This window comes from Corvus brachyrhynchos, unplaced genomic scaffold (assembly GCF_000691975.1).
Source record: "Corvus brachyrhynchos isolate BGI_N302 unplaced genomic scaffold, ASM69197v1 scaffold167, whole genome shotgun sequence".
In the NCBI taxonomy this organism is placed as follows: Eukaryota; Metazoa; Chordata; class Aves; order Passeriformes; family Corvidae; genus Corvus; species Corvus brachyrhynchos.
Genome location: NW_008239547.1, coordinates 2326509 through 2339201, shown reverse-complemented (window position 1 = coordinate 2339201; position 12693 = coordinate 2326509). Strand labels below are relative to the sequence as shown.

The 12693-nt window shown below is 42.1% G+C and overlaps 1 protein-coding gene across 2 annotated transcripts in view; it reads left to right on the top strand.

Annotated features, from left to right (window-relative positions):
- Positions 1–8339, top strand: part of ARHGAP21 (Rho GTPase activating protein 21) — an 88064-nt gene extending 79725 nt beyond the window's left edge. Inside the window, exons 20-25 of one of the 2 annotated variants that reach the window (XM_017741437.1) lie at positions 1526–1651; positions 1844–1885; positions 2212–2317; positions 4070–4101; positions 5620–7323; positions 7455–8339. In XM_017741437.1, coding sequence (XP_017596926.1) covers positions 1526–1651; positions 1844–1885; positions 2212–2317; positions 4070–4101; positions 5620–7323; positions 7455–7484 — 2040 coding nt within the window. In that variant the 3' untranslated portion in view covers positions 7485–8339. The other variant, XM_017741438.1, reaches the window with a different exon arrangement.
- The last annotated feature ends 4354 nt before the right edge of the window (positions 8340–12693 follow it).

Here is a 12693-nt window from a genome sequence, read left to right as displayed (position 1 = left end):
TACCTGTTCCGCACGAGGCAGCTTTATTAGTTCGGCGAAGGGGAGCCAGGGACGAGAGCTCTCTGTCTCGCAGGGGCAGGGGACGAGCTTTATAGGGATACAGGGGGTGGGTGTCAGAGGGTAAGGGCCAATGGGCTACAAAGGATCTGCATAGGGTCTCCCAGAGGATTCTGAGTTTGTCTTCTTCTCGCCATAACTGAAAAAGTGGTTGTCTTTCCAGGGGAGTTCTGCTGGGAGATTGAGCAATCTCCTTATCTCAGCAGACGTCCCTCCCGGGCAGTGGCTGGGCATACCCTACAAACAGAATAAAGGAAAAAACTTGATATAATTGGTGGTATATAGAAGAGCCTGTGGCCAAATCATTTAAATCATCTTAAATCACTTAAAAGATCAGTTGAGGTGAATATGGTAGGTTCTGAAAATAATACCTTCCAGGTAAATATGAAAGAGAAGTATTTGTGTGTTAATTAAAAAAAATTCAACAGATTATAAACTTCAGTGAAATTACAGCAGATATTATAAGGAAATTATAGTAAATGTCATTTTTAAGTGCAGTGCCTAAAGGAAGCTTTTTTATAATTTTACGGTTTTGGTGGGCTATATGAATGTTGTTAAATACTGTTAATATTATTGAATATATAAGGCTAGATGAATGAGGTGTTGTTACAATTGTGTGACTTATCAAAAGACACAATTCAAGTCCAAGAGAGTGTTAGGGGCTTGTGTCACGTTTGCAACTTACTTCTGGTAAGCACAAAGACCTTGCCTCCTGTATATTACTGGCCTGTTCTATACTAGAATAGTAAATTCAGAGTTAAAGAAGTAAGCAAAAATAGAAGGTAAGTTCTGCTGCTGCTTCTTGAAATTATTTGTCAGAGATGTAACATTAGTCATACACTTAATTCACTTTTAAAGTGGTGACCTGATCACATAACTCTGAGCCTGTCTCACAAATAGATGTGTTTAGAATAGATGTGTGATATTTGTTCTGCCACCTCCTCTGAAGTTGGTGAAAATTGAATGAGGTCTTTATCAGTAGATATAATACAGTATTTGATTACCAGCTTAATTTTTTGTGTGTGTGTGTCATGTAAACATTTTCAGGAAAAAAACCAGGGAGCTATAAATGCCTTTTTAGAAAACAAGAAATTCTTAAAACATCAATGTTTCCAAGCATCAGTGTTTCTTTAAGGAAAGATGAAAAGATCCCCCTGAAAGTGTAAAGAATATGTCTGAGTCTGTGAGTTTTCTGTGCTTGTGGAGCCATTTGCTTGCAGTAAGTTAAGGAAGGTTGGAATTCTGAATTGCAGAAATGTTGGGTGTATTTATTGCAGCTGCATATTAGGAGACTTTTGTTGTAGTGTAACATGATACCTGAGTACCTAATGTATTTTTAAAAAACTCTTTTATGTCCTTATTTAAAATAGTTCTCATATATATTAATAGTGTTATATTAATGTACTTAGCCCATATTACTGTATTTTCTCATTATAAATGTATGATGTGGAAATATTTCATTTCTTAGATGGAACCAAGAAACCTGGCAATAGTATTTGGTCCAACACTTGTGAGGACATCTGATGATAACATGACACACATGGTTACGCACATGCCAGACCAATATAAAATTGTAGAAACACTCATCCAAAAAGTAAGTGGGTGCATTTCATTATTTAAAAAATAAGATCGTACAGAGATCAACCAGCTTTTTTCTCATTGGACCAGTTTGGGTCTGGTATTTATCCATCAAACTGTCACTTTTAGTAATATCCATGTATGATTGTGCCACATTTGGGTTTTGTATTTCCTGTGGGGTTTTCACCTTTTTTATTTTAACTTTTAGCATGACTGGTTTTTCACAGAAGATGATGCTGAAGAACCTCTTGTAAGTATTATGGCATAAATACTTGTGTTCTAACTGCCTTAGTTTAGAATCTGCTTCTGCTGCCTCTAGACCGCCTGTGTATTTCTTACTATGTCACTGTATGGTTTGCTCTTCAGAAGCACCTTTTTAGCTTTCCAGTCCTTGTAGTAATGAATTCTATTTTTTTTTAAAAAGCAAGCCATGCATTTGTTTTAAAAGCATAAAGGAAAATAGGACACGCTTTCCTCGTGTTCTTCAGGTGAATAATGCAGTTTTCTAAATGCTGTTGAATCGTAATGAACTATTTGTGAAACGATGATGAAGAGATCTTTGTTTATTAACTGTAGACAGCAGTTCAGGAGGAAAACACTGTAGAATCTCAGCCAGTGCCAAACATAGATCATTTACTCACCAACATTGGAAGAACGGGAGTATCTCCTGGAGACGTATCAGGTAACTCTTGCCTGGACAGTGTTAGTCCATAGGCTAGAATAGCCTACTCTGTTAACTCACTGTAACTCTCTCTTCCTATTTTCTTTTACTAATAAAACGTTTTCCTCTTTTCCAAAAGATCATTTAACACTTCTTAAAGACTTGAATTGTTGATAATCATGCATGATATAATTTGGAAGACCTTTTTGTCTAACAGGAATTTAATCATTAAAAAATGAGTCTTGCACATAGTATTTTATTTATTCACAGTAACCCATGCAATCATCATTGTGAGGTCAAGCAGATACGCTGCTATAAAGTGGTTTGTTGTGATGGCAGAAAGACTGATCTTCAGTGGTGTTCTAATATTGCTCCTTCCAACGTTAGGAATGCAAATTGAGTTATGTTTTCTTGTCAAGTGATGGACACTTTAAGTATGTTGCAGTATGTTTATACTAAAGCTGGTTTCCTTCTGTTTATAAATGCCATCCTCTTTTGTGGCTAAAGATAAGCATTACAGGCTCTTTTTTGGTGACTTCTTCCCCTCCTCCCTTCACTCTACTATTGCACTAACCCAGCATGTTGTATCCCACGAATGTTATCCCTTCGTTTCTAGCTTTTGTTTCAGTTTTCAAAGGGTTGTTCAGCACTTACTGAAACAGTCACTTTGTACTGATGTTGTAACAGGCGAAGTGGGAGGAGTCTATCACACGGTGATGTCATTAGTGGATTCTGTGATGTCACTGATGGACAGCTGGAACTGTAGGAAGAAGGAGGACTGTTGCCCACACTGTAGCTGCCTTGTCTGCAGAAACCCCCGTTTCTTGTAAATGGAAAAAAACCCAAGTTGATCTGTGCTGTAAATTTTCTTTTAAGAGTATTTTAAACAGATCAATGCTACTTTTTAAAAGTTTTTCTGCTGTTTCTTGTTATCTCTGAAGCAGACCCTGAGGAGAAATAGCATGGTATGGTCTACCAGTCTTTCTAGTCATAAAGCATTAGCCATGTGTCAAAAAGGGGTGTGGCAGGGGGCTCAGCTCTTTCTTCCCAGCGAGGAAGTCCCAAGTTCATGTTTTTTAGTCATTGTGCTAGCCCCTTCCTACCCCCTTTATAATTGTATAATCTTGGGTTTTGCGAGACAGTAAAACTATGGTGTCCATTTTTCATTTCATAAAAGCGCTTGTTGTGGGAAAGTACAAAACTAGTAGCTGCTGACATCTAGACAATTTAAAAATAAAATTTTGCCTGTATGTAGCAAGAGGTGGAGAGAGATGTATAATTGGGGTTTTACACACAAAATATGACTTAATTCCTTAAAAACTCACAAAAAGAGTATGACTACAAGAACCGTGATTTGTACCTAGGGAGCCAGCTGTACTAAGACACCCAATTATGCTTTGTGTATTCTGAATCTCAAGAGAGTACACAGTGCCATCCTGAAAAGGTCTCTCAGCTGCGGTTTTGCAGGGGCTGTATACTTTAAAGCATCAAATAAACATTAGTATTTCTGTTTTTGATTTTGAAGAACAGGGCTCCTTTGCCATTCCTGTCATTGAGCTGGTTCTGCCTACAATTCACAGCATCCTTTCATGGCGGTGGCTTTCTGTGGTGCAGCTTGCATCTTTGTGAGCTCTGACTATTCACTCTGTTCTGGTTTTAATTTGCTTCACATCTTGTTCCGTGCTTGTCTTTTTCATAAGTCCAGCATTGTCTGTAGCAACAAGAAAAAAGTTGCAGAGAACTAAGCAAAATTTTTTTCTAATTTTTCCACAGATTCAGCTACTAGTGACTCAGCAAAATCTAAGGTAAATAATTTTGTGATGTGGTGTAGTACAAGCTTCTGAAATCTGTTCGGTGCTTGCTTTATTAAATCACTGATATGGAGATGTACTATAGAGCTTATGTAGAATTTCTTGAGTAAGTGGTAGTACTGTTTTCTCATAACCTATTTTTGAAGTGTTGGAGAAGTACTTGTGTGCAGTTAGCTGCATCTACCAAAGCAGTCAGCTGCACACAGCAACAGCTTCATTCCAAGCTCTCACAATTGTGAGCACTTAGCTCCTTTTTGCATCTTATTTGGTAGAGGTAAATGTATATATATGTTCCCTGTTGTTGGCATAGTACTAACTCACAGAGAGTATTTATATTTCTGTATTTCACTGAGAAAAATATACTTAGAATTCAGCCTGTTCTTCAGGAGGTAATAGCTCCTCATCTTAGAGGAAGGCAAAGGCTGTGGTTGAAGGTTGCTCTGCAGAATCTCCCTTGGAAGTATTGCTGTGCTTGGGAGGAACGCCTTGTGAAGCAGGGGAACAAGACTGGAGCATGGGCGTTCGCTCAGTCCTCAGTTTATTGACAAAGCTCTCATCTGACATGTGGACAAATCTTTTGTCTCCTGGGCTGTTGTTCAGTAGTTCTAACACGGGGTAGCACACGGTGACAGGGCAGCACACAGCTGACCTCAGTGAGCTCATGGCACAGCTTTATGCTGGCCTGCATTCCAGGTGTGGCACTGATGCCTCCCTTGGAGCTGGGAACAGGACTCAGAGCATCCTTCTGGTTCACTGTGGAGATGCCAACACAGCTGCTCTGTGAGGATGTTTGGTGGTTTGGCTGTTTCCTCAAAATAGCCCAGTTTCCAGGACACCACATCATACTGCCTGTAGCGGTGGGGAGCAGTAAGTAGGAAAGGAGCAAAGCTTCCAAGGGACCAGGTGGTAATGTTGTCAGAGTAGTGAAAATAGTTTTTAATTCATAAAATGGAATAATTTGGCTTGCACTTTTATTGTTTCTGTGCCATTTTAAAGATAGATTCCTCTAAAATAAGGAAGTTTATTTGTTAATTTTCTACACTTAAACTAGTTATGAGTAACATTCATTTTATTGGCAGTAATTAATTGATACCATTTATAAACTCAGTCTGAAAGGTGAAAGATGAACTGAAAAATGGAGTAATTAGCCTTTTTGAATAGGTGAGACCTTGAAAGGAGGGATTGTGAAGCATCTGTGAAGCAGTTGCAAACCAGTCTTGAAAAGGTTTTCTTACCGTAATGGGGCCTGCTTTATTAGTCAATCAAAAACTAAATAGTAGTATACACAAACTAGTCTTTCTTAAGTTGAAGGGACTCAGATAAAAAGTGGAAGGCTCAGGATGAAAATTGGCTTCTGGGGCAATGTCATTTAAACTACAGAAAGAGCATGTAAATGTTTCCTGAATGAAGACACACTTTTTACTGTGAAGCTCAGGATGTGTTTTTAAACTGTCTCAGGCTAACGAATGTTTGTTTTTGACTTTACTTATGCCCTCTCCCTTTTCTTAACAGGGTTCTTGGGGTTCTGGAAAGGATCAGTATAGCAAGGAACTGCTTGTGTCCTCCATTTTTGCAGCAGCTAGTCGCAAGCGGAAAAAAACTAAAGAGAAACCACAACCAAGTAGCTCAGAGGATGAGTTGGATAATGTGTTTTTCAAGAAGGAGCTTGCAGAACAATCTCGTGGTGACACAGCAAAAGAGGACACAGCTAAAGGGGAATATGAAAGAGAGAGAGAGATAGGGAGAAAACAAAGGATGTTTGTCCTGAAGGAAAAAGAGAACAGCAGTAAAAAAGATGTGAATGTTGTAAAGGATGAAAAGAAGTCATTAAAGAAAGAAAATATCCTGACAGAGGAACCTTCACTGCCTTACCATGAAAAATGTACAAAATCATCAAATACCAACTCTCTGCAAACCATGCAGAAGAATAACCCAAAAATGCCTATTTCACAATCTTCTTCCCAGGTTGAGGAGACAGTGTCTGACTCTGGCACTATGCTAAGCACTTCTTCCCAGGCTTCCCAGCACAGATACTCATGCAAAAAAGTAGCCAGCCCTGAAATTAAACACAGTGAGTTTTTAGCAGCTGATGTCAGCTCCATCACCTCAGATTACTCAACTACTTCATCTACTATGTATCTGACTGGTTTAGATGCCAGTATGCTGAGCCCTGAGGTGCAGTCAGTGACAGAAAGCAAGGGAGAAGATGCTGATGATGAAAGAAGTGAATTGATCAGCGAAGGGCGTCCTATGGAGACGGACAGTGAAAGTGACTTCCCTGTCTTTGCTACCAGCGCTGCTGCCGAAAGGCTGTCCAAAGGGAAGGCGTCAGAAGCAGTAAAGACCAGTCGGAGGAACTCTGAAGAAAGCGAAGTAAGTTGTACTGAGGGAAGTTCCACGCCGAAGTTAGAGAGTCGCAGACTTTTCAGCTCGCACAAACTTATTGAATGTGATACGCTCTCCAGGAGAAAGTCTGCACGGCACAAAACAGACAGTGAGGGGTCAGGGGATGCGAAGAGCGAGAAGGACTTGCCTACTGTGACCAAAATGTTTGACATCATGAAAAAAGGGAGATCTACAAGCAGTTTAGCTACATCGGCCAAAAATGAGGCTGACAAACAAGAACCTACGTGGAGACTTAAGATTACAGACAGGTTAAAGCTGCGACTCAAATCATCTGCTGATGATATGTTTGGAGTTGGGAATCAAAAAGCTAATTCTGCAGAGACTACAAAGAGAAAGAATATCAGGCGAAGGCATACACTTGGAGGGCAGAGGGATTTTGCTGAAATAAGTGTCTTGAATGCTTGGAAAGCTCAAGAACCAAGTCAAAGTAGAGAGAGAGAATCTGAGCTTTCAGCTGTGACTCGGTTGAAGCCAAAATGTCCAGCCCAGGACCTCTCGATCTCAGACTGGCTTGCACGGGAACGTTTACGCACTAGCACAACTGACCTTAGTACGGGTGAAACTGGAAAGCCCAGACTTGAGAACACTAACTTAGCAGAGGTATCAAAGGCAGAACTGCCCTCATCTGCAGAGATGCAGGAAGATGAAGGCAGCTCTTCCAGCAGCTTGACCTTAATTAATAGAACACCACCTTCGGGACCATTTCAGCCACCAGACCAGGTAAATGGTGAAAATTATCAGAACATCAACAAAAACAACTTCAGCCCAGCAGTTGATGCCCATCCTCATAAACTGTCTGGGACCCAAGTGGTTAGATCTCGATTTTACCAGTATCTTTGAAATGGGGAGATACGTCCACTGCAGCAATTCATTAACTTACTGTTACACTTCCCAGTAACTCTGTGTGTGTGTGTGTGTGTGTGTGTGTGTGGACCCAAGTGGTTAGATCTCGATTTTACCAGTATCTTTGAAATGGGGAGATACGTCCACTGCAGCAATTCATTAACTTACTGTTACACTTCCCAGTAACTCTGTGTGTGTGTGTGTGTGTGTGTGTGCGTGTGTGTGTGTACATATATAAATATTTTTTTCCTGTACTGTTGTTGTTATGCAGCCTTCATTTGGGCTGGTTTCATCAATGTGCTCTGTGGAACGTCTTCACAGTGCATTACCACAGCCAGAAGAACACTAAAGTATATATATATATATATTTTAAGAAAAAGTATATTTGATGGCTGCATACAAATGTTGAACAAAGCATCTGATGCAACATGCTGTGTAGTGTATACATGGTTTTCTGACTGAGAGTTGGCCTGGCATTAGTATGCAGGAAAATTGTTCTTTTGGTTTAGTCACTAACAAGTGCCTCATTATAAATTCATTTGGTTTGTTAGGGTGCCATATTGCTAAATTAGAGAAACTTATTACAAACAAATGAATGAATTTTACTGTTAACGAGTTTCATTACATTTTACAAATGTTAACACAGGTGGCTACAGAGCTTCCATTCCTTAGGCATTCCAGTAAATATTGGAGTTTTATATTTCCAATTTTAATACAGATTTTGAGTTTTATGTGACTTGAATTTCTAATCTTTCTGTAAAATAAGTAACTTAACTGTACATATTACATGTGTATCTTTTCTTCAGATACCAGATTTGATATAAATGTTGTAACATAGGCGTGTAGATAGTGGATACTGGATGGAACTGGTTTCTTTTATCGAGAATATAATTCTGCATGAAGACCTAATGAATCCAAACCTGTATCATGCCTGTGTGCATACCCACTTAAACACTGGAAATAAAATTGTTTTGGTGACTCTTTTTGTGATTCAAATTCTTTCTGATGAACTGTTCTGAAATGTCACGTTTATAAGTTGCAGTCAGCAACTGCTCTCGGGATCACCAAGCCTGCAGTTCCTCCTGGATGAAGGAAACTTCTCATAAATCTTTTGTTTGTGGGGCCACACTGTGCAGGTCAGCAGGTGAGAGGGATTCAGTTGGTTAAATATTTTCATCTTGATACATAATTTGATTCTAAGATATGCAGGAAGTGGGTTTGTGGGTTTAATGCGCAGGTTTTGTGACGTCAGAATGAACATCAGTATCTGCCAGTCAGAACAATACTGTAGTTTGGGTCTTGGACTTTTATAATTTTAACTAAAAAAAGTGTTTCTACCCTAAAAAGTCATCTGTGTGCGAACTATATCAGCTATATTTTTTTATTCTATGTTCTTGCATACCTACTTGAAAACAAAGCAGCTGTTCATCACTTTGGGTGTCCCTGTGTCTTACACTGTTTCCTGCTTGGCAGAGGATTAAAACTTTCTCAGTGTGTCCAGTTACTGCGAGGAGAAGGAATTGTGGTACTAGGATGTGTTGGCTGACGTGCTTTTAAAGGCAGACCTCATTTCTTTCCAGAGTGACTGTAACAGTCCTGTGCTTTGATCTTCTGTGGTTTTGATCCTTGGGAGAAATCATTATAAAAATCGGCTGTGAAGAAAAGTCCCAGATATGACAGCTGACCTCTGAAAGTTCTCACCATGTAATTGGGTGCATCTAATACCAGGTCCCATAAAAATGAGCCATGTTCTTGTGGTGTCTGTGCAAACTAAAATGTCTTTTCCTGCCGGAGCAGACAGAGGTGGGTGCATTAGCAGTGTTCCTGTGTGCAGTGTCGGGAAGAACGGGTGTGTTTTGTGAAGGGCCGAGTAACTGAGGATGGGTTTTGTTTCAGTCGTAACAGTAAAGTGTATCTCAGCAAGGGCTGTCAAAATACAGTGTTGTGATGCCTCTAATGCTGTTCAGCAGCGAGTACCCATTGTCTTCTACTGGAGCTGCATTTTGTCCCATCATTAGTCTCAGAAGCTCGTCAGCGTGTGCTGAGCATCCACAGGAAGTCCCAGAGGTCTCCTCAGTGAAGCAGTGTACTTAGGGAGGTGCACAGGGGGGGCTGGGGGTCTCCAGGTTACTCTGCTTTGACAGCCATTGTAATGGGTTAATTTCCACTTTGTTGTGTTCTAGATAACTGATAATTTTACTTCTGAACCCAGACACATGGCTGTCAACTTTTGTGTTTGAGAACATAGAACTTTTATTGTATTAAATGAAGAAGAACATGAGATCTGAAAAATTAGGAACTTAGAAAACAAACATGCAAAACATGACTTGTATTGACTGAGAGTGCTGCAGGTACAAATTTATTTAACCTCATCAGCTTCCATGGTATTCTCTGCTGCTGCACTGGTAGTGTTGAACATGCAAGGGAAACCCATGATTTGAGTGGGGAGATCTGCTCCACTTGACGGAGCATCTGCCAGGGGCATCAGGGAGAGGAGGCTGCTGAGCTCCCCGTGAAAAAAGTAGTGCGTGACTGCATATCTGAGGCTGGAAAATCACTGATGCTGTTTTCTGCTTCTTGAAGACTGCCAAGATTTTGGGTCACCTTAAATTGCAGCCAGTGTGGCAGCTGAGAAAATAGACATTTTTAGGAGTCATTACTATGCCCTGATCTTAACAGGAGCTATCTCAGACCCTTATCTGTAGTGCATTTTTACTGTGTTGGGGATTTTTTTTTCTTTTTTTTTTCTTGCTGTTTTCCCCCTCCTGTGGAAGAGAAGGGTGACAGTCTGATTGATTGACTCAAGAAGGGAAGTGCGTGCATACAGCAGACTGTCCTGAGGTGGATACTCTTACTGCCAGTGTTCCCTCTGGAAGCTGGGTTCAGGGGGATGGGCAGCTCCACAGGGTTGCAGAGCAGGTGAGGTGGGCAGGGATCACTGAGCTCACCCCCAGCTGAGCCATATGCAGCCAGGGCAGGTTGCTCTGGGCTGCAGCTATGGCTGGATTTTGAAGATTTCCACAGCTGAAAGCTGCACGACCTCCTTGGGCAACCTGTGCCAGTCTTTGGTCATAGAATAAAAAGAGGTGGTTTTTTATGTTTAAACAGAATTTCTTAACTTTGCTATTTGTGTCCCTTTTTTGTTTCTATATTTCATTAGGATTCAGACTGGCTTGGAAAGTAGTTCTGGTCTGAGGACTGTTTAGAGCTGCTAGGGACAGGGTAAGCTGAGATCTGATGGAGAAATAATAGAAGTATGAACTGTGTTGGTAGCAATGGTAGTGTTTGGATTTTTTAAATGGTTCCTAACAGCAATTCCTGCTTCAGTGGTGATCAGTGCTTTAGTTTGAACTGCCTTTTCTGGAGTGTGGTAGCTGGAAGGTGCTGTGTGACCCCTTTGTAAGACTTTAAGGGCTTGTTATGGTGGTCCCCATTAGTATCACTCACAGCACTGTTGATGTGGAATTAAAACATGGCCACAGGCCAGACATTTTCATAACTTCTGTAGTGCTGCTGCAGAGCTGAAGGAAAATTGTTTGCTGAGCTGCACATTAAGGACCTCAGGTTCCTGTGTAGCCTCTGAGAACCTCTCCACTTCGTTCAGACAGGACGAAAGAGTTTGAAATGTGGCCTCATTTAATACAAAAAGTTGTGCTTTTGTTCCCATAACACCGTTCACATTTAGATAGTAATCAACCAATTAATTGTGCCAGCCTTTGGAAAGGGTGTGGGCTGATGTGTGGCCTGGAGGGGGAGTGGCTTAAAGTAGGCCTGCAATCCTTGAAGTGGTGCATGTACCTGTGGCTCCTGGTCATGAGACTGTAAAAGTCTGCCTTAACCATCTGCTATAGAATCCATGAGCTTATAAGCCTGCAGGAAGGGCTGCGTCTCAGTGGGGATCAGATGGATTTTGGCCCTGTGCAGTTCAGATGTCCTGCACATCCCTCCCTTTTCCTGCTATATGCAGCCTCTTTGGCTCTGCCTTCCCACCTCCGTGTGCTGCCCAGTGTGGGGGCTCTGTGCTGTGTCACTTTGGTTCTGCTGCAGTGGTTTTGCTGCAGTCCCTCCCTGTAGGAGGAACTGGCGGACACAGGGATGGTGCTTACTCTGCTATGAAGTCCTTGGCTGGCTGTGACTACAGCAGGCAGCAGGAAGGTCTTGCTCACCTGCCAGCTCCTTTAGTGAGCTGCTTCACTGCTGGATTTCAGAGCAGTGAGGCTGGGGCTGCTCTGCCAGTGCAGAGCTGCCATTGCAGTGGTACCTTGTCCCATGGCTTGTACCAAACTTCAGCAGCCAGCTCCACCAAAACTGCTCTTTATAACTGCTTTCCAGTGGGAAACCTGTCTTTTTCACTACTGTCCAATTCTGATTTCTTCTGTGTGCAAGGAATTTGTTTACAGACTTGATGGCTTCCTTGTGCTGAGCTACAACCTGTGTACAGCTCTTACCCGTGTGTGTGAAAGTCTGGTCATTGCTGAACAAGCAGGATGGAGAGGGAATAAACATTGCCTGCCTTGAGACAGTCCTGGCAGTTCTGCCTGTGCAGTGCGTTATGAGCTGGCTGAGCCTGATGCTGTTTCCTGGCGGGTGCTGCACCCCAGCACTGAGCAGGTGCACCAAAAGTGCAGGTCACAATGCACTAAGGCCTCAGGTGGGTGTAGTGTTCACTGCCTGACGGCAATTTTCACACTCACCACCACAAGCAGTGAGTGCAGCACTGCCTCACTGCCCACGCACACCAGTGACTGTGCAGGGTCGTTGGTTAATTATACAAGCGTTGTCCATGTCTAAATTCAGCCAGATACAGAGAATGTGCTGCTTTAGCACCTGAAGAGGCTGTGAGAAGGAGCCATGGGAGCAGTGCCAGAGCCATTGGGGACCCTGCCTGCCTGTGCCATGGCTCATGGGAGACACCTCACGTGCCATTACAGAGCATCAGTTATTAGTAAGTCTGTTCTTCAGTAAGTGTCTGATCCTTGGGGTATGTCAGACAAACAGTTTGGAACAAATCCTGCTCTGTCCATCATTTAGCTTGAGGTTACATTTTGGCTGTGTGAAGGAGGAGCAGGTACCCAGCCAGCTGGTGCTCTGTGTGTGCTGTCTGGAGTTGGTAACAAGCTACAGCATTGGATCAGGCAGGTTCCCTTTAGAGCCAGGCAGTCGTGTACTCCATGCATGAGAAAGCAGAGAACAGAGCAGGCACTGGAGCCACCAGTCCCTGCTGCTCTGCCCTGGCTAGAAAGGAACTGCCTTCACTCCAGTGGGTCTGTGTGGGTGCTCTGGCCACACCTTTGCTTTGGCTTGGAGCACCCCAGCCTGTCCTGGCCCAGCTCAGCC